Source organism: Hydra viridissima, unplaced genomic scaffold (assembly GCF_058129835.1).
Source record: "Hydra viridissima isolate aposymbiotic clone 2 unplaced genomic scaffold, HvirCarnegie_v1 scaffold_5, whole genome shotgun sequence".
NCBI lineage: Eukaryota > Metazoa > Cnidaria > Hydrozoa > Anthoathecata > Hydridae > Hydra > Hydra viridissima.
The window spans coordinates 12,800,069-12,827,119 of record NW_028324304.1 but is presented as its reverse complement, the minus strand read 5'-3'; the positions used below and the strand labels follow the sequence as shown (position 1 = coordinate 12,827,119).

General features: G+C 27.0%; 2 protein-coding genes and 1 long non-coding RNA gene across 6 annotated transcripts in view; all 3 read left to right on the top strand.

The window, feature by feature from the left end:
• LOC145188501 (uncharacterized) overlaps positions 1–23,158 on the top strand; it is a 30,898-nt gene extending 7,740 nt beyond the window's left edge. The window contains exons 5-29 of one of the 3 annotated variants that reach the window (XR_016452474.1): positions 1,470–1,638; positions 2,194–2,363; positions 4,445–4,687; positions 4,810–4,949; positions 5,034–5,266; positions 5,755–6,002; positions 6,181–6,385; positions 7,836–8,137; positions 8,709–8,825; positions 8,988–9,152; positions 9,417–9,563; positions 9,923–10,192; positions 10,388–10,552; positions 10,673–10,923; positions 11,787–11,958; positions 12,055–12,259; positions 12,568–12,746; positions 13,186–13,312; positions 14,026–14,181; positions 14,261–14,403; positions 14,566–14,836; positions 15,316–15,489; positions 15,583–15,648; positions 15,723–15,949; positions 16,034–16,193. Coding sequence is in view for 2 of the 3 variants with exons in the window: in XM_090087322.1 (XP_089943448.1) it covers positions 1,470–1,638; positions 2,194–2,363; positions 4,445–4,687; positions 4,810–4,949; positions 5,034–5,266; positions 5,755–6,002; positions 6,181–6,385; positions 7,836–8,137; positions 8,709–8,825; positions 8,988–9,152; positions 9,417–9,563; positions 9,923–10,192; positions 10,388–10,552; positions 10,673–10,923; positions 11,787–11,958; positions 12,055–12,153; positions 12,568–12,746; positions 13,186–13,312; positions 14,026–14,181; positions 14,261–14,403; positions 14,566–14,836; positions 15,316–15,489; positions 15,583–15,648; positions 15,723–15,949; positions 16,034–16,153 (4,559 nt within the window). In the remaining variant the exon portion in view is untranslated. Of the gene's footprint in view, positions 1–1,469; positions 1,639–2,193; positions 2,364–4,444; positions 4,688–4,809; positions 4,950–5,033; positions 5,267–5,754; positions 6,003–6,180; positions 6,386–7,835; positions 8,138–8,708; positions 8,826–8,987; positions 9,153–9,416; positions 9,564–9,922; positions 10,193–10,387; positions 10,553–10,672; positions 10,924–11,786; positions 11,959–12,054; positions 12,260–12,567; positions 12,747–13,185; positions 13,313–14,025; positions 14,182–14,260; positions 14,404–14,565; positions 14,837–15,315; positions 15,490–15,582; positions 15,649–15,722; positions 15,950–16,033; positions 16,194–21,310; positions 21,335–21,518; positions 21,803–21,952; positions 22,289–22,383; positions 22,578–22,723; positions 22,884–22,989 lie in introns of those variants that run through there. The other 2 variants (XM_090087322.1, XM_090087324.1) reach the window with 2 other exon arrangements.
• Positions 18,756–20,680, top strand: LOC149888774 (uncharacterized). 2 transcript variants are annotated; one of them, XM_090087326.1, is made up of 2 exons: positions 19,170–19,475; positions 19,566–20,680. In XM_090087326.1, the coding sequence occupies exons 1-2, from the start codon at positions 19,313–19,315 to the stop codon at positions 20,621–20,623; spliced, it is 1,221 nt and encodes a 406-aa protein (XP_089943452.1). In that variant the 5' UTR covers positions 19,170–19,312; the 3' UTR covers positions 20,624–20,680. The 2 variants fall into 2 exon arrangements, with proteins under 2 accessions (XP_089943451.1, XP_089943452.1); XM_090087325.1 differs by having other exon boundaries at positions 18,756–20,680.
• Positions 23,159–23,584: 426 nt separating the features above from the next.
• Positions 23,585–24,711, top strand: LOC149888773 (uncharacterized). Its single transcript, XR_016452651.1, has 2 exons — positions 23,585–24,039; positions 24,540–24,711. It is a non-coding gene; the product is annotated as an uncharacterized LOC149888773 (long non-coding RNA).
• The last annotated feature ends 2,340 nt before the right edge of the window (positions 24,712–27,051 follow it).

Genomic DNA, 27,051 nt, shown 5'->3' with positions numbered 1-27,051 from the left:
TAGTATTTTGTAGGCGCACCACAAACTTTCACACATGTATGAACACATTTAGGCATAGATTCAACTTGTCTGATGCATAGTTCTCTTGGAAATTCTTTCCAAGGCCTGCTGTAATTACGCAACACTAGTTATGCTCTCTTTGACCAATCTCTGGTCTATCCAAGCCCAAATGTTCTCGATGGGATTGAGATATGGAGAACAAGCTGGCCAAGGCATGACCGTTATGTTTTTCCGATCAAACCACTCTTTAACCAAGATCACAGTGTGAGCTGTTGCGCCATTGTACTGAAAAACCCATTGTTGTCATCTTCCGTAAAAAGCTCTGGCTGTTGGTAATAGTTTTGAGGGTCTCTTTGTAGTTGCAATGGTTAATTCTGCTGTTATAAATATTGTATGACCCTGTCCTTTATGGGAGAAGCATCCCCATATTCTGACTGAGCCTCTTCCACATTGTATCCTTGGTATACAAAAATGCTCTTTGAACTTTTCACCAGCTAGCCTCTTGATGATTAATCTTGACTTGCGATTTATCACCTCAAAATTGGATTCGTCACTGAAAAGTTCTGATTGATCAAAACAACTGGTGATAGCTAAAACATTATATAGCTCCTTCTTACACAGTTAGCACAATCAAAGAAAATGGTAGAAAATGAATAAACCCTTATTAGCGTAATTACCAGAATTGAATTCAATTGAATATGGTTGGTTTTAGATCTAGAAGTTCTTTAACTAATCTAAAACAAAAGCCAGATACCATTGGGAAAAGAATTCCAACCAAAATTTGCTGCTACATGTTAAATATATATAAAAGAGATGCATAGCTAGTAATAAAGCATGCAGGGTATTTTTTTAAAGGTACTTTAAATAAGCTTTAGACAAAAAAAGATTTTTTGAAACTACTCTAAAAAAATGGAGGTGGGGTACATTCTTTATAATTAATTTTTGAATAAATGAATATGAAATGGTTCGTTTGTTATTTTCATTTGTATTTCAAATGTTTGCTTGTTTTATTTATATTTAAACAAATAATAATGGTATTACAAAAAAGTTAGGAGTCCCTTTTTCTAGCCACATATTCTCCTGCTCTGCCATTTATATCAGTTAAAGTTGTTGTTTTATAAATTACATCCATAGATGTTTTTTTAGCTTTGGACTAGAGCATGGGTATAACTAGCATATATTTTTTCAATCACAAAAAAAAATTCTGTGAGAAAAAATCAAACCTGGTGGTCACCTGTAAACAGTTTAGTTATCATTATCTAATTTACTATATACATTTTGATTAAAAGTTAACTAACTTCTTTTAGTGATTTACAAGAATGCAAGTATCCATCAAATTTAAAGAAATAATTTTTAATTGTTATTTATATATTTTACTAGTACTTGTTGATGAGATTATTTGAAGTTGATTTGTGTTTACATATTGATTATATTCATTTTTTTGCTTCTTATATAACGATATATTTTAGGCATCTTTAAAAAAAGTGGAGATTTTCAAATTATGGCAAAGTTTAAAACTAAGGCTAGTTCTGAAGCTTCTAGAAGCTCTGCTGAATTTTTTTTTGTGATCAACAAGCTAAATAGTATGCCAGTTGAATCTTCTTTTCTTGTTGAATATCCAGCTTCTATTAAAATACAGTAAGTTCTTGTTTTACTAATGAGTTTCTAGCCAAGTTACATTTTTTTTATTATTTTGATTTCTGAAAGAGAAATGTTTTTTTTTTAATTAATCTGAGAGTTGAAATTAACCTGAGAGCTTCTTTATAGACTTCCTTATAACTTCTTTATAGCTTCTTTATAACTTTATGACTTAACTCTGGTTGATTTTACTTAAATGAAAGTCATGTCACAATTAACACAATTTTTATGTTTTTTTATATATCAAAATTTATTACCAGCACCTATTTTATTTACTTTCGAGTTTAATAGAAATAATCATGGGTCTGATTTATAGAGTTTGAATAATTAGTTTTAATTTCATTTTTGCTTTCTAAAATACAAATTTGCTTTATGAATTCTGAGAGCTGATAATAAATATTGACAATTGACCAGTTGAATCAACTTGCATTAAAATAAGGAAGCTCATCTATGAATGGAGAAGACTAATTAAGAAATGTTTTTTTTTGCATAAAGTAAATTTTCCTAAAAGTTCTCAATTTTTCTTGTTAACAATTTTTGTATAAAACATTTCAGAGCGCAGCTGAGTAATTTTTTCGAATATAAATATGAAGATTCTGAATTTACAAAAGCTCTTACTAAACCCTGGGTGTTTTCTGCATCAGACAATAAAGTTGAGCTTATTGACAATCCACATTACAAAGCATTATTTTCAAGAGTTGTACAAGATAATAAAATTCAGAATGGTATTTTCTTCTTTTGTTCTCTTTTGTTTATCCTTTTTCTTATCATTTATTTTTATTATGTGTTTTTGTTTTTTTGTTGTTGTTTTTTGCTAATGTATTAGTATCATTTTCAAGTGTCATTTATTTGATTACATAACTAAGATATATGATATACATAACTGTTTGCTATTTACATGAATGCATATTCAATAATTATGAATAAGCTATTGACATATTATACATATTAATTATTTGTATATAAAGTAATAATTGTTAGTTAGTTCATTTATTATTTACACAAATATACACAATATATTTGTGAAAAAGAATAATTGTATTAAGCTTATAGTAAAGTTCAATAAATTTAATTGTCCACTTTAAGTCAAAAGTATGAATTTAAAAAAAATATATACAATGATTTAAAAATATTATGTAATTATTGTGCAATTAAGAAAAAAACTTTATCCATGCACTTAAATAACATGGCATCTTTCCAACTAATAGAGACCAAGCCAGATTAGCACATTAAGACCCCAGTATAGACAAAGATCATTTGTTGGGTAGTATCAAAATGTTTTCACTGTTATTTGAGTTGACTGAATTTTTCAATTTGTTGTCTTAAAGACTAGAAAAACTGGTCAAATAGTGCAGTCAAAATCATTTCAAGAACATTTTTCAACATTTAAACAACAACAAATTAGACCTTTAAATGATTTTGGTCCATATATTCCACCATCAATATAATAAAATATATATAATGGTATAATAATTTGCATCCTGTCAGTTTTTTGTCTGGTAGAATTTTACTGTCAAAGTGTGCAACTAGGGATGCAAAAGTTTGGTACAAAAGTTTCTTGAATGTTCAGGAGGTGTTCAACGTTTTGGGTGAATGTTCAGGTTTTCTGATTGTTTTATGTACTTTGTATATTGAGCTTAAAAATAGTGTTATATCTTTGATGCCAATACTAACAACTTAGAGGACTGGCATGACAATGTGCATATTGTATGTTGGTGTAGTTTTTGTGTGATCAAGGCTATCAATAAATGAAGAGTTAAAAATAACAGTATTTGATATTACTGCTAACTTGTTTTATTTAGTTAGAGTTTGAGTAGGTTTTTTTTTTACTAATATAATGAACTTTCTAATCTTTTGCTGGTGATACTTGCTAATTAGCAGCCTTAATACATTTTTTCACTTTAGTTGTCTTTTTTTGAAAAACCTTTTTCGGAAATGTTGATGCACTCATCTTCTATGCTTGCCATTTCCTTTTTTTCTCTTTGGTCTTAGAATAGAAAATTGAACAAAATAGGAAATTTATCTTGTTAAATTTTTATAAATCTGTCTTTAAGTTGTGCAAGAATTGTTTTTCACAAACTTTAATGTAACAGTTATAAATTTCTTTTAGTTTAGCAATCAGAGCAATAAACCAAAATTGTAACACATCATCAATAGTGTCGGAACAGCTTTGTAAAAGTTTCATTTTGTTTGTCTTAAGCAATAAGAGACAATAAAGAAGAGTAAACAGCTTACACAAGTTTAACTAGAACTGGTGATTGATGACCAATTAGTTTTACATCAGTGTCATGTCAATTGCTTTAATAGCATTTATTGATATTTTGACTTTAGCTACTGTTACACACTATTTTATCATTTTCACTATAAATACAAATTGTATTCAACATATATACTCATAAAAGTATTAAAATTCAGTCACTACTAAGCAAATTTATTGATAACTTAGATTTTTTCTTTTTTTCCCATAGAGTATCTAAAATTAAAACAAACATATTTGTAAACAAAAGTAATTGAATGAAATTTAGTTGATTAGTTGATGAAAGCAAAATGCTTTTATCAACTAATCACTTTCTATAATTTCTTTTAAAATCTTAATTTTAATGCTAATTACTTTCTATAATTTCTTTTAAAATCTTAATTTTAATTTTATTTATTGTTTTTCAAAAAAATAACTGGGAGTTGTTTTTTAAGTAATTTATAAATGTACAGAATACACAAATTTTGTAGATTTGTTTGAATCTGTTCAAATAAAGAATTTAAATTAAAAAATTTAAAAGAATTTAAATGGTCATAAATGATTTTTCAGGTATCAGCTTGCTAATACAGATAAATGCTAATTGTGATTCATCTGTCCAAAATAATGCTGAAGTTGTTTCGGTTCTAATGAGGCTCACCAGTGAAGGACTTAAATACGAAATGCCACCATCAATGCAAGGTGATCTTCCTGCCATGATGAAATGTGTTGCTAAAGGAGATGCCAAATTGCCACAAGCTTTGTTTGGATCATACCACTCAGCTTTTCGCATAAAGGAATTACTATACAACATATGTATGTGTTTAACTTAATTTTTTTTTTCCTTAGAAATTTGAGATTTAAGTATTTAAAGTTGTTTAAAATATGTTCAAGTTTGTTTCATTTTATTTTAAAAGAAGTTTTTATACAAATTTTAGCTGGAGAAAAAAAAATTGTTGTTGAGTTTCCAAGAGATATTAGCATATTTGGGCCAGTGAAGATTTCAAATCCTGAGTTTACATTAAGCAAAGGTGGAGAAGATAAACCATGGACTTTTGAAGGAAAAGCACCAATAAAAGTTATTTTTAGAAATTTTTCTATTTTTTGCACTATAGATTCCATTCTTATTTTATCTTTTAAATCTTACTAAAATATATTTTAGATTGGTCCTAACATAACAGTTTCTGTAACTTTATCAGTTGATGCAGAAAAAACTTTAAAAGCAACAATAGAAATTCCAGCTATTGATGTTGAATCCACTGCAAAGGCATTTGGTTTCGATCCATTTAGCAACGTTCCGATTGCTCCTTTCAAACAATACCTAAATTTTGGTGTGAAAGATTTTAATCTTGAAGCTGAAACTCAAGTAGGAAAGCCTGGCAGTGGAAAGCTCACGTAGGTTCAAATTTACAGTTTTTAGAATCTAAAATTTTCAAAACGTAAGCAAGCAATTGATTTATGAAATTGTAACCAAGAAACATAGGATAATAAAAACTTTGTTCATTTTAAATTATAGATGATAGCTTTTCAATGCATGTGATATAAACTTTCTTCAAGGGAAAATTAAACTGACGCATGTATAAATTTGTTACTCTGTTCAAAATCTTTATGCAATATGTTGTTTCTTGTCTTAGTCAGATTTGTTACTCTTTGTTGTTATCAAATACAAAAGATTTAGGAAAATTTACTTACACTTAAGCAAATAATAATGGAATTAAATGTTGCAATCTTTTATTTGCTATTTTGTAAATAAATTTATATTATTTATTTGCATTAAATAAGTATCCAATACTAATTTCTTACTTTCTTTTTTTTTTTTTCTGTTTTTGTTTAAAATGAAAACTTTGCCTATAAAACAGTTATGTTTGATTAATTAAATTTAGTATGACTGGTGAACCTATGATTGATGGTGTATCAGATGTGACACTTGCATGTTATATTTGGACTCCAGAGAAAATTAAATCAAAGGACTCTAAAGCATCAGATAAAGAACCTGAATCATCATCAGATAAAGTGTCTGAAAAAGGATTTGCTTTAGGAGTTGTAATAAGAAATATTCGCTTAGATGAAGCAATTAGTAAAATTATTGGAAAAAATATCTCTGCCGCGTGGTTTAACAAGGCTACGTTTGGTAACTTTTTTATTGTTGTTTGGATTTTCTTTAATAGTTATTACAAATTTAATTGTATCTACAAAAAGTTAAAAGGTCTACAGAATGTTTTTTTGCTTCCACTATAGCTGCTATTATTGTTATTATTGTTACTATTATTATTGGTATTATGTTTAAATGTATATTTGATTTTTCTTAGTTGTTTTGGTCAGCACAGCATTTAAAAACCATTGCACAAATCCTAAGAACTCTGAATTGACTGAGTGTAAATCTGAAGCTGATAAAGAAACTGATAAACAAGCTGATAAATCAAAAGCTGAAAAACAAGAAGTTGACAAAAAAAAGAAGGAAAGAAACAAACTTGTAAAAACGAATGGAGAAAAAAATGACAATAATCAAAAAAAGTAACTTCAAATTTCAATTTAATGAGACTGATTTTTTTATAGCTTCTGTTCATTCATTCATCATCATCATCATCATCATCATCATCATCATCATCATCATCATCATCATCATCATCATCATCATCATCATCATCATCATCATCATCATCATCATCATCATCATTATTAATAACTTTAGACCATTGTGCCAGATCCTGATATTTTTTTTCATAAGATTTTGTTTTTTAGTCAACTTCTTTTCCAATTTATTGCTTTACTGGTTCCCAAATGCTTATGTTGAAATCGGTTAAGTTGCCTGGCCATGGCAATACATCATTTTTTTCTAATTCAAGAATCTTGTATGAATATAAGATTCATTGACCTATCTGGCATATGGGGGAGCAACTGATTCTCCAGGATTTCTTTATACTGGTTCATCATTCCAACCTATAGAAAGATGTTCTGTCTCTTGATAGAATGATAGACCAAATTGTTACTGCGGGTGCTTGACTGTTTCTGTAATGCAGTCAGGATAAAATTTTTTTGTTTGATCTAATACAAAAAGAGGTTGTTTTATCCACATTTTATTTGAAATGTTGATTCCATGTAATAGGGATATCTTTTTAAATATGTTATAAAATTGTAGAAAAAATTATTTTCAAAAACTACTTTTTATAATCCTCAAAAGATAAACAACAGTAATTTTGAATCTATTTTAATCTTTTTTTCTTCATGGAAGAAGTTAGTTTTGGTTTCTTGGCTGAACAATAACAAATTAACTCTTCTTCTTTAAGCCTCCTGTTCTCCAGGTAGATGTTTTTAATTATGCAGTCAGCTCTTGGTGATGTTTTACATTTAGAAGATGGTCGCTTTAGACCAAATTCCTCTAAAATGTTTTTTTTTTCAATTGCTTTATTTTTTGGTGAAAAACCGTTATAATTTTGCAATTTTTTGCTAAGAATATATTTTTTTTCTGTAGAAGATATTATTTCACTCATTTTCGTTGGAACAGTATCACATTTCTTCCCCATAGCTAAAAGTATAAGTTTAGAACTTCAAAAAATTGTTTTTTTTAATATTTGTTATGATACCCATCATAATAAATATTTCAAAAAAAAAAAATCTTTATTTAAAGATAAGAACTAACTGATTAAATTTGAGTTCGCAAAACAAATTAATAAAATAAAACACTTAAGCTTTGAATTACATTAAAATACATTAAAATTTTAATCAAACTAACAAATGAAATTTACCTCAAATTATGGGATGATTCAAATTGAAAACGACAGGTGATTGCCATAATTAGAGTCTTTCTATTCATAGTAAATTTGTAATAAATCTTACTAAGAATAGAATGAACATGATATGTAACAAAAAAGATTATGTTTATCGTTTTTTTGATTTTAAACCATCTGTTTGAAATAAGTTGTAAAAAAAAATCCTGTAAATGACTTGATTTTTTTTACTTTAGTAAACAATCAAATGAGGGTGATAAAAATAGAAGTGAAAATGCAAGTAATGATCCAATCATTGAAAACGGAAAAGAATCGAACAAAAAAAACAAGAAAAAACCTAAAGAAGAAAAGGTCAAAACTAAAAATAACAAAGAATCTGATGGTGATAATGATAATGATGATGATGACGATGATGATGATGAGCAGGAGAAAGAAGAAGAAAGAGTCAATCCAGATGATGATGAAGAGGATGAAGCAATGAAAGGGGGAAAGCATTTTAAAAATATAAAAGAACTGGAAGAGATATCAATCAAAAGAGGTTTAATGTTATTTAGCAAAGTATAAAATGCACAATTTACTTAGAAAAAATTTTTTATGCAGCTCTTAATTATGGCACACAAGGAAATATTAATGTGTATTAAATGTGTTAACACTCATTAATAACTTAAAGAAGTTGAAATACTAATAAAAAACAATAAAGATTTCTAATTTGCTGTATTTTTTTTTGGGATTGCTAAAAAAAGTACAGTAAATCACTCAAATGTGCATTGTTTAGATACATAGTATGTTAGTTTAGGATTGGTTTAATGAGTGCCTTTATTGTTATTTTAATTGTAATGGTTAAAAACTGTGCAATCTTGAAGATCTTTTTATTTTTTTAATGATTTTTTTTAAACATCTTTCTTGTTTTCAATATGTGTAAAATGCTTCATGTTTAAAATAATATACACCTATTAGGGATTACTATGTTTTGTTGATTACTAACAATCCCCTTGCCCAAATAAAATTTTACTTAGTGAATAATGTATTGTATTTATGAATAAGTTTTTAAAAAAACTAATTTGTAGTTTTTGCAGTATTAATTTTTTCTTAATTAAAAAAATCCTTAGGTCTCCAAATGCGTGCTACCTTTGGTTTACCAGAAGACTGCAAGAAAGATGCTGTCTGTGAGTTTTTGGTTGAGAAAGTTGGCAAGGGAGCTGAAATTGTTTTAAGTGGAGAATTTAGTAAGTAGTTTGTTTTTTTTCAATACTTTTGTAGTTATTGAAAAATTGTAGGATCACAAAAGAACCTTTGTGTGTTGATACCTTTTCTTGTTAATCCATTAGCATGTAAAATGTAATTTTGATAATGAGCAACTTTTTCTAAATGTTGATTTAAAATTTTAGCAACAGGAAATATAGAAATTTCAGCTGAAATCAACATGAATATTACGCTAAATAATAATACTGAGCTACAAAATGCAAAGTTATTGCTAAAATTTGGTGCTGATGAAAACAAAATTGAGATATCATGCTCATTTGTTATCAAAGAGCCAGCTTTAACCCTTAAAGGTAAAAGAAAAATTCTCTCATTTTAAACTGTACTTATACTTGCAAAAAACAAAAAAAACTTACCAATTGTTTTTTAAATTTTTTTTCACTAAAAAATGAAAGAAACTTAAATTTTTCATTGAATTTTCTTTTTTTTTTTTTAATTTGAGATTTCATTATTTTTGAATGTTATTTTTGTTAATTCTTGTTATTTTCTATTTTTATTGTATTTTACTATTATCATTTTCTATTTGGTTTTTTTACATTTGATATTTTTTTCTTTAGCCTCAATTGGAGTTAGTTTTTCGGGGAAGCTTGAAATTGGTGCCACAATGGAAGGAATGTGGGTGAACCCTCTTGGATTAGAAAACTTGGCAGTTGGTAATCTATTGCTCAAACTTGGTATTACTATAACAGGGCTTCCATCAATTGGTACTCTCTTTTTTTTTTTTTCCTTTTTTTTTTGTATTATAACAAGTATTTGTAATGTTGCTAATCATGATTTTTTTTTTATTATTTTTATTATTAAATTTTGCTGTTTTTTATACTTCTTATCTAAAAGTAATGGGATAAAATAAAACAAACTGTTTTGGCTTAAAATGGTTTGCGATCTCATTTAGTATTGCAACTTATCACATTTTTTATTTTGTATACAACTTTCTGATGTTTTTGTTTTTTAGGAACTAATTTGAATTTTTTTTAGACTTTGCTTTGAATTAAATGTAACTATTTTTATATGTGTCAGAAATTGGATGTAGTCTTAACCAGTAACTATTTTTATTATGTGTCAGAGATTGGAGCAAATATTTGGATTGGTGAGATATCCATTGGAAAAGATCAAAAACCTGTTGCTTCAAAAACAGCATTTAAGTTTGAAGGTTACTTTGGCTTTGATCCTAGTGATGTAACTCAATCTTATTTCTACGCACGCAGTTCTGGAAATAATCTCACTATCGGAAATATTCTTGGTCTTTTAAAAATTGATGTAAAACTACCACAAATTGTCATGGAAAGTGGCTTTTATAATGAATTACAATTTTCTGTTAATGCTGGAAAATCAGGTAGCATTTCTTTTTTTTTTTTTTTCTTTTTTTTTCTTTTTGCTTATTTCCTTTAGTCAGTTTTATCTTGTTGTTGATTTTATCTTTTAGTTATAAACCTTCTTTAAGTATAAACTTTCAAATTAATAGATTTTGCTTTCAGTTTATTTACAAAACATTTTTTCAAAGACTCAAGTGTTTTGGTGTTTTTTTTAGATAAAGAGCTTAAAGATTTTTCAATTTCAATTCCACCTGGTTATGGATTTAAAGGGGAATTGTTATTTTTGAATTATTCAATATCATGTGAATTTCGCATTGATTGGATATCAGGTGCTTTTTATTTGGATGCTAAGTTTGGCCCAATCAATGACTGGGCTAATGGTAAGTAAAGATTATTTTGTCTATTCAAGGTATCAATTTATCTATTTTCAGTGTGTGTGCCCCTAAACTTAGTAGCTTTCATATTTGTCTTTCTTAGCACCTTTTTGTGTTTTTTTTTAGGTTTGATAACCATTGTGCGGTCTCCAGAAAATCGCAATGAAGGCCCAAAATTGTTAATAGATATTGACCCTTCAAATAGTAAAACTAACATTGAAATTGAAGGCTACATGCATATTCTTGGTATTCAGACCTATGTAAACATTTTGCTTTCAGAAAAAGAATTTAAATTGACTGTAACTGGAGATTTATGGGGAGTGTTAAAAGCGCAAGTTGAAGTCCATGCAGAATTCAGTTCTCTTTCTAAGTTTTCTGTAAGTTATTTAAGGGTGTTAAAAAGCATAATTCTGTGTTTTTTTATTTTTGTTTTCTTTATTAAAAGTTATTCTTGAGTAAAAAAAAAATGCTTTGCTGTATGTTGTAATATGAAGATCTTCTTTTTATAAAAAATAATAATAACTATTTGCTCTAGTGAAAAATCTATTTCTTCTATTGTTCAAATGATAAAGTATCAGAAACAAAGATCTTCAAACATCTTTTTTTCCCTTAGGCAATCTAATTTTACAAAATTTAAAAGATTTTTCTATTAGAAACTTTATTAAATAAATATAAGCAAAATCACAAAACTACTTTAGTTAACCTATAATAATTTTAAAATGTCATAGAGTTCAAAAGGGCATGAACTCCTGCTTTGTTTTTTTTCCTTTTTTTTTTTTTTTTTTTTTTTTTTTTTACCAGATAAAAATGAGGAAAAGATATTTCTTTGTTTTTACTAAAATCTCAATCTTTAAAGTCAAAAATGCACTGAATTATGGCTGGACATTATATGTGAAATTTTTTAGATGCTTAACATTGTTCTTTTCCATTATTTTGGTTACCTGATCCTTATTTTAGACTCTCTGGTGTCCAGATTTCTTCTCAGCACTTTGGTTTGTTAGCAATAACTTTCAATAAGCTTTTTCAGCTTTAAAATAATCAAACATGAGTTGTTTCTTATTGGAAAGTTTAAAGTTCATTTCTTTTTCAATCTTCTAAATGCTCAATTAACTTTGATGAAATTTTATGAACCATGTATAAAATTGTGTTTTTTTGTCTTAAAAGCATACACAAAGTTTAAGTGATGATGTCATCAAATATTTTTTGTTGAGAAAACTTAAATGTTAAAACTCTTTCTTAGTTCAAAGGATGTCTTCAATTTGATATTCAGCAAATTAAGGATGCAGCAGTAGCTGTTTTAAAGCAAGCATCAAAGGCAGCAGATGAAGCCTTTAAAAATGCAGAACTTAAAATGAATGTTACTATTTTGAAAATATGGAAAGCTAGAGAAACAGTTGATGGATGGAAGAAAGGTAAGGTTTATGTGTACACCTTATTATCCTCAACCTAATGACTTGTTATTAAGATTTGAATTATAAATTAAATTTGATTTTGTATCTTAACCCCAGAAATTGATAGTTATAAAGAACGATTGAGCAAGCGAAAAAAAGAACTTAAAGAAAAAAAACAACAGTTGAAATTTAACTGTGCAAAAGATTGTGGAACAGGTATCTCTTCACTGTTGCACTACAAAAGTGTAACTGTTTTACTGCATGGTGTCTGCATATTATACATGCATGCCTGATCTTCAGATATCTACACGGATAAAAAAAGGTGAAATTTTTAAATCTAAAAATCAATAGGAAAATGCTTAACATTTCTGATTGTCTGAATTCATAAAATTTATAATTTTATAATTTTATATAAAATTAATTTAGTTAAACCTAATTAAATTGTATTTAAATAAAAATATTTAGTTTTTTATTAGTTAGCTAAAAAATTATTATCCAGTATAACATGTTTTGCATGTTTTTGCTACTGCAGAAATCCTACTATAATTATGATGATTTTCATTAGATTTTACGTGATGACAATTGATCTATATGGGAAATATCATTTAACATGTCTTTTAAATTTTTTAGTTTGTGTTCCATTTATGGATTGGAATCCAACTTGTTGGAAAGTGTTTGGCTATTGGGTAGGATGCCCATCATGGAATCCATGTCGATGGAAATCTCCAAATTTGTTGTGTATAGCAGGTTGTGAAATTAAAAAAGTCTCAGTTAAATTTGCTGCTTGGGCTGAGCAGATTGGCATCAAAGTATTTTTTTTTTTTTTTTTTGTACCTCTGTGTCTTTTTCATTTTTCATAAGTAATATTATGTTATCTAACAAATACATTTTGTTTTATGATAATCTTGTATTTACTGTATCTGATTTATGTTAGTTATGTTATTATGTTAGTTATGTTAGTTATGTTAGTTATGTTATTATGTTAGTTATGTTAGTTATGTTAGTTATGTTATTATGTTAGTTATGTTATTATGTTAGTTATGTTAGTTATGTTAGTTATGTTATTATGTTAGTTATGTTATTATGTTAGTTATGTTAGTTATGTTAGTTATGTTAGTTATGTTAGTTATGTTAATAAAAACATGTTGTTTTATGATAATCTTACATTTACTGAATCTGATATTTGACACTCAATAATCATGTAGCTTTTTTGGGGGTTCTATTCTTTTAAGACATTTTTTGCTTCAGATTATGCTTGGCTTGAGTGAAATTGGTCAAAAACTTTTGGATGGTGTTGATGCTGTAATTTCACTTGGTGAAAAAATTGTACAGGCTGCTCAGGCAGTTGTTGCTTTTGTGAGTACAGTCACCCAAGGTAATTTCAAATTTTGTTATAAATAATTGCAGAAACTGAATTATGAAAAGTCATGCTTTTGTGAGAGGGAAAGTTCGAGTTGAGTTTTTGTTAGATATTTTTTTTTTTTTTTGGATATATAGAGGTTTATGGGTTGCCCTCAGCGTTTTGTGGGTGTATGTGGTTCGTGTAACAGTAGACTCCTCAACTTCTAATACTTTAGACCTATGTAAACCTTAAAAACAGTTTTTAATGCAATTAATAACTATTTATAATTTTCTCAATTAAAATATAAATGATAAAGATACTTATTATATTACTTAGTAAATATTCTAGAAAATATTTCTTAGTATACTCTTTTGAGATTTACAAATACAGATAATAATATGTCATTCAAAATTATTCTCTTACTAATTTTAGAACTCATGCTCAAAGTGTCAATCTTTGTTATAGTTATGCTCATTTTAAAAATCTTCTTTGAAAAAACATCTTTTTTTTTTTTACCTCCTCTTTCAAAATCTTTTTATTTCTCATTCCCAAAACTATTGCAAAAACAGTTTTAAACTTCAATGGTGTGACAATTGTACATGTGGTGTCCACCTGGTGTTCTGTCTTTCTTGCACTTTGGATTGAATACGTTATATGTTTGAGTCAAGTAAAGCTTAAAAATTATGTTTGTAATTTCTTTCATTTTTCCCGCTCACACTAAATCTAAATTCTTTACTATTTTACAGGATTGATTAAGCTAGGCGAACAGATTGCTAACTTTATTGGTGATTTGATTGTTATCAAGCAGTTTTGCGTGCATGGAAATATTGATCCTGAATCAAAGGCCTGCATGGGCTTAAATTTTGACATTACTGTTTTGAACAGTAACTTCAAATACGACGGTTGGTTTTTATTCAAATTTCATAATATTTTATAACACCAAACTTTAACAATCACAAAAAAAGTTTGCTTTTTTCTCAGGGCAAATTTGTTTGGACATTAATGTTTACAAGCGCTTGGGAATCGATATTGCAGAAAAAAAACAACCAGATATAAAAGATCTTGATTCAAAATTAGAGCAAATAGAAGGTAAAATCAAAACTGTGGAACAAGACGAGAAAAAGGTGCTCAATCTATTTTTTAATCTTCAGTTTCATTCTGATGTTCTTTAGCTTGGTTTAAATTTTATGAACTTTTGTAGCTGTGTTCTACTTCTGTGAAATGATTACTTTGTGTGTATGTTACTTTTGGCATACATTCGTACTTTTTTAACATGTTTTTTGCAGATGGAAAATGAAAAAGACAAAACACAAGCTAACATTGTTAAAGAAACTTCAAATACTCTTGACATAAATGGTCCTATAAAGCGCTCACATGTTCCTACAAAAGAAGAACTTTATTATTACAAACTAGCATATGATCCATTGCCGTATGTCAACATTCGTAACGAAGAGACAACCCGAGCTATGGAAGAAGCTATACCTTGGGTAAATGAAAGAGAAGGAATAGCCATGCAAAGATCAGCCATTTTCAGTCAAGAAGAACACCATAGCGAAGGTTTCCTTAAAGATTTTAATGATTTGCTTTACCTTTTCCAACTTGAGTTTACTTTTTTTTACAATTAAAGGCTTTTTTATTGCAATTAATCTAAAGACATTTGCTAATCAAATGAAGCAAGAAGTTTTTTTCACCAGAAATTTTAATTTTGGTGTTTTTTTTCTTAATTTGCGAAAAAATTTTACGAAGTTTTGAAGAGACAGTCTTGTTATAACAAATAAAGTAAATAGAGAATGGGATACTTAACATTTGTTAAGTTTTGTGCACAATTATCTCATATTTTTATGCATTTTTCACTAATAATCCTATGCTTCCTCCTCTTCTCTCCTCTCCTTCAAAAGTTAAAAATGACACGTTAAGTCAGCTAAATGTTTTCCTGTAAATTAGTTTTGAACGTTATATATTAATTTTATCTTTATTTTAATCACCAAGCGATTTTTTTTGTAATTGATTTTTTTCTGCTTTGTTATGGCATATAGAGTCCCATGATTCTTGCGAACAGAAGAGCAACGTGATTTCAAGGTATGCCACAATTACAGACGGTTTTCATGAACTGTTTAAATCAATCGAACTACAAAAAGAAGGTTACTTGCGTCAGAAGAGATCACAAATGGAAGGACTGAAATATTTAGACAGCTTGTTATTTGAAGGATGTAAGTAACTCTACATTTTTGAGCAAAGAACCGATGTTGTTTTTTGACATTTAACTGTTTAAAAGTCGTTTGTTTTATTTGTTTTGCATTTAGCGCGTCAGAACATGACTTCCGAGGAGCAATACGAAGCAGCTTACTGGAGGAATTTTGCAGCGAAGCGTAAGTCGCTGTTTATATGTTTTGTAAAAACAGAACCTTTAACGTTTTAGTAATTCAAACATCTATTTGTTTAGATTTACAAGATTATACAGAGCGTGTTCATAAATCTTTGAACACTGAAAAACGTCATTACATTTCTAACTTCCGAAATCAATTTAGTGACGTATTAGAAAAGACACGAAGTTTGCGGTTGTCTAATTATATCGATCATTTGCATTCGTTAGCTATCATAGCTGAAAAGCGCTCTGCTGTCGAGGGAAAAAGCGATTCGGTGCCTGATTCTTGGAATAAAATTCACAAAGTATATTTTTTTTTTTGTTTTTTGAAATTTTCCAGCAATCTGCAGAAGATATCGATTTTGTTTGAAATTCTTTTTTTTATATAGATAATGAAAACTCTTGCAACAGATGAGCAAGCTCCGATTCGGAATTTGGTCAAAAAACTTTATGATGCTCGACAAATAATCAATTCAATGAAAAGATCCAGCATTCCGTGCGCGGCATAATTAGAATTAGATTAAATAAATGATTTTAAGTTTATCCAAAGTTCATTTATATTCTTTTTAATCATTTTCTTTTATAAAAAATGTGGGATTCCTAAATTAGACATCGAAGTATTTTCCTGTACAACAAATTCATTACTATTTGAAAAACAAGAAAAACGATACACTTGTGGTTTCAAAATCCATTTTTTTAAAGTTGGACTATGTTAATTGTTTCTGGTCATTTTTTTTCTTACTTTTTTTTAACTTTGAATTTGATTCAGGACTTTGTTTCAAAAACTCGGCTGCTGGTTTTTCCACTTTGCTATTGAAAATAACAACAAAGGAAGAGGAAAAACCTTGGTTGTCCTAACTTATCTTACAACTTAAGGTTTTTTTAAGGATTCCATTTGCAAACAAAATCGGCAAAAAAAGATAACCGTATTTAATGCAAGCCAAATTTCATTTTTGAGAGTTTATCTTTCTTTATCAAATCTTAGTACTTTCTTTATCAAAACCCTCCACTTGAAGTGATCGGCCATGATATTTGGTCAGTTTAAGTTAATAAGATTTTACGTTTTGATTAATACAGTATTGCGGGTATTTTGAAGGATCGTGGGAATATTTTTCGTGCACCACATCCAGTGGGCACAGGAACGTTTTGCAAACGTTTAGTAAACATTTAATGGTCGGTTGAACGACGAATATATTTGTAAAACGTTTTAAAAACGTTTGATAAACGTTTTGATAAAATTTTTTTTATTATTTGATTTATAATTTTGCGGGACCTTAGAAAAACCTTTAAAAAACGCTTTTTGAAAACTGTAAACGCCTAACTGCGCATGCGTAACATTAGACAAAATTGAACAACAAAGATTATGTTGGCATTCAGACACACAGATATATATATATATATATATATATATATATATATATATATATATATATATATATATATATATATATATATATATATATATAATAAGGAAGTTAAACTACCGTTTTCAATTATGAGCAACAAGGAAGCAATTCTAGTTACAAGGAAATGATCATAAACTTATACAAGGTATATTTGAATTGAAAACAATTAATAAATAAGCTATTTTTGTTTATATGATTTGTAAAGTTAATTTTTGAGGTTTTTCACATAGTATAAATTATTGCATAAAGCATCTCCAGCTTACAGTGGATGAGATTTTACTAATTAGAGTTATATATATATATATATATATATATATATATATATATATATATATATATATATATATATATATGTATGTATGTATGTATTTATCTATGTATCTATGTATCTATGTATGTATCTATGTATGTATCTATGTATTTATCTATGTATCTATGTATCTATATATGTATCTATGTATGTATCTATATATGTGTGTATGTATATACTAAGCTACCATAGCTAAAGTTAAACTACCATCCTCAAGTATAAGCAACAAGGAAGCAATCCTAGTTACAAGGAAATAGTCAGAACCTATAACAAGGTAAGTTTGAATTATAAAAATTTTTTTTTTTCTTTTTTATTATTTATGTATGTAGCTATTTTAGCCGGACTGTTTCTACTCCTGCTAGAAACAGTTCTACAACTTTTGCACAAATAAAAACATTTTTTTCCCCTCATGACATATACAGGATAATATTTCTATAAAATTATTGAGCGATTACATGTTTTTAGCTTAATGAGAATTCTTCATTATGCAGTATCAATTATTGAAGAATAAAAATTTCTAAAATGACTGTAAATTTAGTAGACTTACACAAAAAAATTCATTTCACCTTTTAAAAGTTAGTAGGAAAATATATTGACAAAAACAAATCTTATTTTGTTGTTGTTCATTTTTGTCTGAAAAAAATGATATATGTAAGAATATATGTACATATATATATATATATATATATATATATGTATGTATGTATGTATGTATGTATGTATGTATGTATGTATGTATGTATGTATGTATGTATGTATGTATGTATGTATATACATATATATATATATATATATATATATATATATATATATATATATATATATATATATATATATATATATATATATATATATATATATATATATATATATATATATATATATATATATATAAAAGTAGTTTTTTTTTTTTTTTATTTAGTGTATAAAATTTTAAATTTTTTAGTATTTGTAATACACACTTTATTATAAAGTATTAAAATAAAATTATTCAATTTTAACAACAATTTAGTACATTTCTAACTATTAATTTCTAATTTGTAGTTTTTATATTTGTTACTGTAATTTATAGATATAATGTAATACAAAGATTTTTGTGCATATGTTCTTAGTAATGAGTAGCAAAGAAAAAGTTGCAAGAAAACAATCTCAACCAAATTCAAGGTATTTTTAAAGAGCATGTTTTATAATATGCTCTTTAATTTTTTTTTGTTTTATTTTTAATTTTTATTTATTTAATTTATTTAATTTTTAATTTTAAATGAATTAATTTTTTTAACTATATATTTATGAAATGTAAATGAGATAAAAACTGCTATTTTAGTATATGGAGAAAAAAAAGAAATGCAGTTCTAGAAAAGTTTGGAAATAATCATCAAAATTTTTTAGTTGCCCAAAGCGATAATTATCCGACTGTTGAAGTGGAAACAGAATTTAATAATGATTTTATTGAATCTAATTTTGACGAGTTTAAGTTACCAAAATCTCAGAGTGATGATCTTAAGTATCATAATTTATCTCAAAATTCAGCACTTGAGGAAAGTAGTAACAGTCTTTCTGACTCTAGATATGTGGTATCTGATAATAAAATAGAATATGATCTAGTGTTATGCTCAAAAATTAAGGAATGGTCACTTAAACACAACTGTACGCGACAATGCACTAATGAAATTTTAGCTATATTTTTTTAATATAAGTTTAAAGTGCCTTTGGATTGTAGAACCTTATTAAAAACAAAAAGAAGTATTTGTTCCAAAAATGTTGATGGTGGAAATTATATATATCTTGGATTAAAAAAACAGATCACTAATCAAATAATTTATCATTCAATTCTTGATGTTAACATTTCTTTAAGCTTTAATATAGATGGTTTACCACTGTACAAATCCAGCTCTACACAGCTGTGGCCTATTGTTGGTCGTATTAAAGGTTACAATCCGTTTTTGATTGGAATGTATTGTGGATCAATTAAACCTAAATGTCATTTATTTTTAAAAGATTTTTCAGATGAATTAAAAATACTAACAAGCTCTCCATTTGTAGTTAATGACAAAAGTTACATGGTTCAAATTTATGCTTTTATTTGTGATGCCCCTGCTCGCTCCTTATTAAAAGGTATAGTTAATCATACCGGTTATCATTCTTGTGAACGATGTACTATTGTTGGAAGATGTATATTAAATCGAATTGTTTTTTCTCATATAGAAGTAAATGTAGATTTGCGTACAAATATTGAATTTCTTGATTATACTTATGCTAACAGAGATCACAATGGAAGATGTCACCAACATGAAAAGTCTATATTCAGTGAAATAAATTCCCTTGATTTTATAAACATGTTTACTTTGGACTATATGCACCTTGTTTGTTTAGGAGCTACTCGGAGAATTCTATATTTTTTTAAGGGTGGGATTAAAGGAACTAATCATGGAAAAATTTCTTTAAACATGTTAGACCAAATTTCAAACAGTTTATTGCAGCTAAATGGAAAATTGCCCAGTGATTTTGCTAGACAGCCTAGGTCTCTCTCTGATTTAGATAGATGGAAAGCAACAGAATTACGTTCTTTTTTACTATATTACGGCATGATAGTGTTAAAAGACATCATTGATTTGCATACATATAAACATTTTTTAAGTTTATCAATATCAATACGGATCTTATGTGATAGTAATGCTGAGTTTCGAAAATCAAATTTAGAGAATGCTCGTCGGTTGATTAAATACTTTGTTATAAACTCAACCGAAATATTTGGTCAACTATTTTGTGTTTATAACATACATAGTCTTCTGCATATATGTGATGATGTTGCGTTTTACAATGCTCCGCTTGACAGTTTATCTGCTTTTCCGTTTGAAAATTTCTTACAGCAGATTAAAAGATTAGTTCGATCTAAACATAATCCTATATCACAAATATGTAAAAGGCTTGATGAAATCAATATTTTTAATAGGTTTGAGCAAAAAAAAACCAAAATTAATACCAACTTAAAAGATGGTTGCTTCTTAACCAAACATGGTGTGGTTTTCATAAAAGTTAATTTAGGGAATGATCAATACTCGTGCTTCTATTATAGAAAAGATTGTATGGATAATTATTTTACACACTTTTTAAACTCAAAGGATATAGATGTATATTTCTTAAGAAGTAATGTTCGACATGTTGTCAGAGTTAAACATAAAGATACTTTGGTTAACAAATGTGTTTGTTTACCAATAAAAGATGGCTTTGTTATTAGTAAACTGTTGCACAACATATGCTAAGCTAAACTTTGTAATTATCTATATCTACTTTTAATGTTCAATACATGCTATACACTAGAGTTGTGTTAGTTAACTAAAGGAATTTATATATATATGTATATATTTTATATATACATATATATTATTAGTAGTAGTAGTATTGTTATTATTATTATTATTATTATTATTATTATTATTATTATTATTATTATTATTATTATTATTATTATTATTATTATTATTATTATTATTATTATTAGTATTATTAGTATTATTAGTATTATTATTATTAGTATTATTATTATTATTATTAGTATTATTAGTATTATTAGTATTATTAGTATTATTAGTATTATTATTATTAGTATTTTTATTAGTATTATTATTATTAGTATTATTATTAGTATAATTGCTTTTACTTTTTTTACTCTTTACTATAGCCATATAAGTATTTTCTTATATCTTTGGTGACACACACACACACACACACACACACACACACACACACACACACACACACACACACACACACACACACAGATATATATATATATATATATATATATATATATATATATATATATATATATATATATATATATATATATATATATATATATATATATATATGAATCTTTCACAATTTACTTCGAAAGTTAAGGAGCTGCTCTCAATTATGAATATTAAAGAAGCAAGAACAGTCACAAGGAAGCGATCACAACCCAATACAAGGTAAGTTTGATGAGAGAACAGTTTTAAAATAAATTCTTCATTATAAATGTTGCTAATAAATTTTTTTTTATATTTTATTATATAAATTCTGTTTATTTATATTAACTCTAATAATAAACAATCTTATATGTTGACATCAGAAAATCTATGGATCATTTTTTCATTTTTTTGTTTTTGATTTTAGCCCAATAAAAAGACTTTATTCTGTAGTGACTATCATTGAAGATGAAAAACAAAAGAAAATGACTGTACCTGTGCATTGGGTAGATGAACTCAAAAGTATTGTATATTGGCCTCCAAAAGACAAAAAACAAATAAACTACTATATTAGTAATTGGGTTTCACCTGATAAAGGGTGGGGAGAATATATATTGTTAAAAATAAATCTTGACAAGGGAACAAAGGAGATGTGTGATATTTGCATGAAGTTTGACTCTGAGTCTTCAAATTCTGATTTTCAAGAAGCAGGTATTTTTTAAATTTAACACACATGCTTTTAAACTTTAAAATGTTTTTTTAAAATTAGTTTTGTCAGTTTTCTTTATTTAGGTACTTTATTGCAAGTACCTTATTAAAATAATACAGTCTTGTGTATTCATTTTTTAATATAAATTTTAGAATGCAATAGTGAAACATATTGCAATCGTCTTTGGGTTAGAGAAAGTAGTCCTGACATTACAGTTGAAAAGGTTGCTGAATCACCATTATTTTCTTCAACATCATTTTGTAAATCTCCTAGAAAACATCCTAAGATAGTATCTACTCAGAAATATCAAGAAGAGAACGTTTTGAATTCAAAATCATATCAAATCAATAAGAGTCAATCTAGGTTGTCCTCTGTTTGTCAACATGATTTGTTTTTGGAACCAGTTCAAAAAACCATTCCAAGAGGGATTGGTGGTACTTTTTTTTATGATGAACCACCAGCTAGCTTTAAAGCAATGGATGAAAGGCGTATGTTAATATTTATTGAACCTTGTATTGAAACTATGATTCTATTGAGTTTATATAAAATTTTTATTAAATTAGTTCTTACTTATTTATATTAGGTTTTCAATATGCAATATTTATGGAGTTAGCAAGTTTAAAATCTGAAATACAAAAATCTTTATGTTCAATGGAAAAGCTGGGAAGAAGAACTGAGCCTGAAGAAACCTTATTTTATATTTGTAAATCAAATGATATAAGAGAGTTTGATGAAAGAGAAACATTTTTAAATGATAAAGAAAAGTTTCATTTGTTGGTATGGTTTTTGTATATAATAATATATATAATATATGGTGCTTTTCTAAATAAATCTAATTGAATGGCATTGTTAATTTTATAATTTTTTTTGTCAATTAAAAAAATAGTAGTGATATTGATAATGATATTCTATAACTTTTGTAGGTCCGTCAACTTAAACAAATAGGTGGTAGTTCGATATCAGCCTCAGTTAATAAAGTTTTAGATGAAACTATGTCTAAAAGTGTTCAATCACTATTTAACAAAGCAGGGAGACATGGCAAAAGATCATTTAGAAAAACATTGTTGTATAAAGCTATTATTGGTAATTTTTAAATATTGATATAAAATTTTTTTTCTTGTGGAAGTGTGTGTTTATGAAACCACTTTTGTATGTGCTTTAAAATGCATAAATTTATTTTATATTTTAGAAACATTAGTGTCACATTCAACAAAATCTGTTTTGGTTGATAAGTTAATAGGTGACCATTTGAAAAGAGCTCCAGATCGAATAGAATAACAAATAGTTTATTTAGTATTTTTATGTTCACATTATAAATGAATACAAAATAAATAAACTTTAAAAGTCTTAGTGTTACACCTAAGTTTCTTTTTGTTAAGGACTTTTTTTTTGGATAACATAAGTTATTTACTTAACTTATAGATACAAAATGTTTTTACTCAGTGGGCACGAGAATGTTTTGCAAATGTTTAGTAAACAAGTAATGGTCGCTTGAGCAAGATTTATGTTTAAACACGTTAATAAACGTTTTAATTGTAATTTTTTTCTCAATTAGTTTATTATTTTACAAGTTCTTTACCACGACTGTTTTTTTTACAAAAAAATTTACTTAAAGAGACAAAAATTTTATGTGCACACAAAAATGTCCCAAATAATCTGTTTGTCCCAGAGGTATAACTTTTTGGTAAATTTGTAAGTGATATATGTGTGTGTGTGTGTGTGTGTATATATATATTTATATATATATAAATATATATATATATTTATATATATAAATATATATACATTTATATATATATATATATATTTATATATATATTTATATATATATGTATGTATATAGATAGATGTAAAAATATATATATTGCATGTAATTTTTTTTTAAGATTTCATTTTAAGTATTTAAAAATGACCACCTACAAAGAAAGATATCATTGTAGAGTCTTAATACAGCTTTTTAAAATCGAGTATAGTAAAGAAACTGTTAACTGGCACCATACTCCAATGCGTTCTGCATCTTGCCACGGTCATAGAAGTCGATTTGTGAAAGAGATAGTTTGATCCAATAATAACAGAAGTAACTTCTTCACAAATTGAGTTATCGACAGCTGGAATTGCCTACCAGGTGAGATGGTAAATGCTGAAAGCCTAAATGCTTTTAAGAATCAGTTGTTAAAATTATTATTCGCAATTATGAGTATCAAAGGTGCAGACATAGTTACAAGCAAATGAATGCAAGGTATGTTTGAGTTAAAAATATTATATAAATAAATTTTTTAATAAATGTATGAAGCTATTTCTATTCATATTTGAATGAAACAGTGCAGCATATCACAGTTATTTGCACATAAGAGAAGCAAGTCCTATTTTTAAAGTGCAAAAAGTTGCTGAATGTAAGTTTTTCAAAGAATGTCATCTGGTTTTATTAAACATTTTATGTAAATAATTTTTTATCAAGTTTGAAAGTATTTCCAACGTTAATAAATACGAATTTTTTTTCATCAAGTTTAAAAAACTACCCAAGAAGCATCACTTGAATTTATTGTTATGTGGAACTTTCATCAGCTTTTTTTTTTTATTTTATTACATAATCAAATTATAACAAGGTTAAAAAAATTGTTAAATAAACTAAAAGTAAAGTGTAGAATTTACCATGAGTATAAATGTGTGTTCAAGTAACACCCTTTATATGTGCTAGTTGGAATCCATGAAAGATTTCTATAGTATTTCTGTTTTTAGAAACACTGGTGTCACATACAACGAAGTTCGATTCGGTCGATAAGTTGAAGATCATTTGAAGAGAGCTCTTGACAGAACAGTATAACAATTATTTTATTACGTTTTTGTAGGCTTATTTATAAATGTATGCTTTTTTTTGTATGCTTATATTATAAATAAACAGAAAATTAAACTTTTAGAAATTTATTAAATTATCGGGATCAAGGCTGTTGCTCCTAAATTTTCGTTTGTAAAAGATTTTTTTTCTGCATAACATAAGTTATTTACTGAAATAACTTATACTTAAATAAATGCATTTAGGATAATTCTTGAAAAGGTTAAAACGTTTCATTTACACATAATAAAAACCCATCAAAAAACGTTTTTGTGAGACCCTTAAAAAACGTTCAAAAAACGTTTTTAGGAAAGCGTCCGGTCACCGTTTCATATGAACGTTCAAAAAACCATTAAAAAACGTTTGCAAAACGTTTTTAGGAAAACGTCCGGTCACCGTTTCATATGAACGTTCAAAAAACCATTAAAAAACGTTTCACGGGACCTTTAAAAAACGTTCGCAAAACGTTCTTGTGCCCACTAGGCAGTCAGACCTCCTTTAGCAGGGTATCAATATTACACTCTGTTTTTGTTCAGGTTACTGAGACAGTAGAGCGGCCCAGATTTTTTTTTTTTTTTTTTTTTTTTTTTGTCTGCCTGGTGTAAGGCTTTGTTTTGATGAAACTACTTTCTTTTTTTGTTATGATAGCACATGCTTTTGTTTGGTTTTGATGATACCACATTCTCCAGGACTTGAGAAAGTTCATGGATTTAAGAATTATTTCAATTCTTAAGGGGGCTCACCCCTGTCAAAATAGCAAAAAAGTAATTTTTTTTGAAATTTTTGGTTTTTCATGCTTCAAGTGTAAAAATTAACGAGGAATCTGATTCTGGATTAAAATTTCAAAAAAAAACACATAAGTATGTCTATTTCTTGATTATTTGATCATAATAAAAATAATCTTCTTAGCAACGTCCATAGCAACAATTTTATTTTATTTTTTCCACTTATCTAAAACACCTTTTTCTTAAAAGTTAATCTTATATGATTAACTTGAGTCTGTGAAGTATTAATTTTTTAAACTGCTTCCATGAAGGTCTGGAAAAACTAACAAATGAACTTAGTGAGCATGTTAACCACACTGTCACACAACCACATAGTTACACTATACATTGTGTGTCTAACTTTTTATTATAAATTAAATTTTGTTCTGTAAATTATTTAGTGATTATTTTGTTTATTTATAAATAACTTCTTGGCATTTTGAGTTCAAACAAAAAACAATTTTTGTCCATGCAATCTGAACTATTAAATCTTATTCCAAGTACTTCAGCATTATTACCAAAAACAAGATCGTTTACTAAGCTGTCAAGACATGCTATTTTGACACTCAAATTACCATGTCTTGACAGGGGGCTATATTTTATTTAGTTTTTTTATTCTGGATATGCTGTTTTTTTATTTTTAGTTAGATATCGTTTTTTTGACAAAAAATGTTCTTCATGTGATATAGTTTTTTTTTTATATAAAATTATAGATAATGTCGATGTTGTATAAATTTCCATTACCAAAACACCTTTTAAATTGATTTTATTATGCTTAGAATTGAAAAGCTTTAAAAAATAATATCTTACTATAACTCTTTTTACAAAATGTTTTACGTTTTGCTTATTTTTCAGATTGCTTTTTTTCTGAATTTAATAGAATTTGGAAATGTGGTAATTTTGGTTCTATTATAGCTTTTAAGCTGATATTTTCACACAACACACATAATAGATTGTTTCATGCAGTAAACCAAAAGTTTTATTTAAATACTTTATATTGTTTGTGATTAGCTGGTCTAAAGTTCCATTTTATGTTGAAAATATAGAAAAATGTTGTGGATTTTTTAAAAGTTCAAACAGACATCCTTCCCGAAATAATATTTCACCTTTTTTTGGTTTATTGCATGCATATAATGTAAATAAATAATGTTAGAAAGTTTCGTTGAAAAATAATTTACCAACCCAAGGGATTTAGCTTTCCAAATTTCAAGAATTTATGATTTTCGCCATTTTGAATTTGTAACCATAGCAACAGCTAACATTTTTTAATAATAAAAATATATTTTTTAAAACACTATTATAATATTCTTTCCAATGAATACCCTAAAAGTTCTATGAACTTGGTAGTTGACGAAATAGGGGGGTAAGCCCCTATAAATCCATGAACTTTCTCAAGGTCAAAATCAAATAATACATGCAATAATACATGTATGTATATCACTTGTGCTTTGCTTTTTTTTTTTTATCTTCCTTTTATATATTTTTTCTATCAAACACAAGTTTTTAAACTTATTTTAATGATTTAACCAAATTATTAACATTAAACGTGGCCTAATTCTTTATCCTAAAATCCCATTAAATTTTATTTTGCGAAGTAAACAGTGGTGCAACCAGGTACTTACAAAAAGCGTTTTACCACAAATCTTAGTTGAAA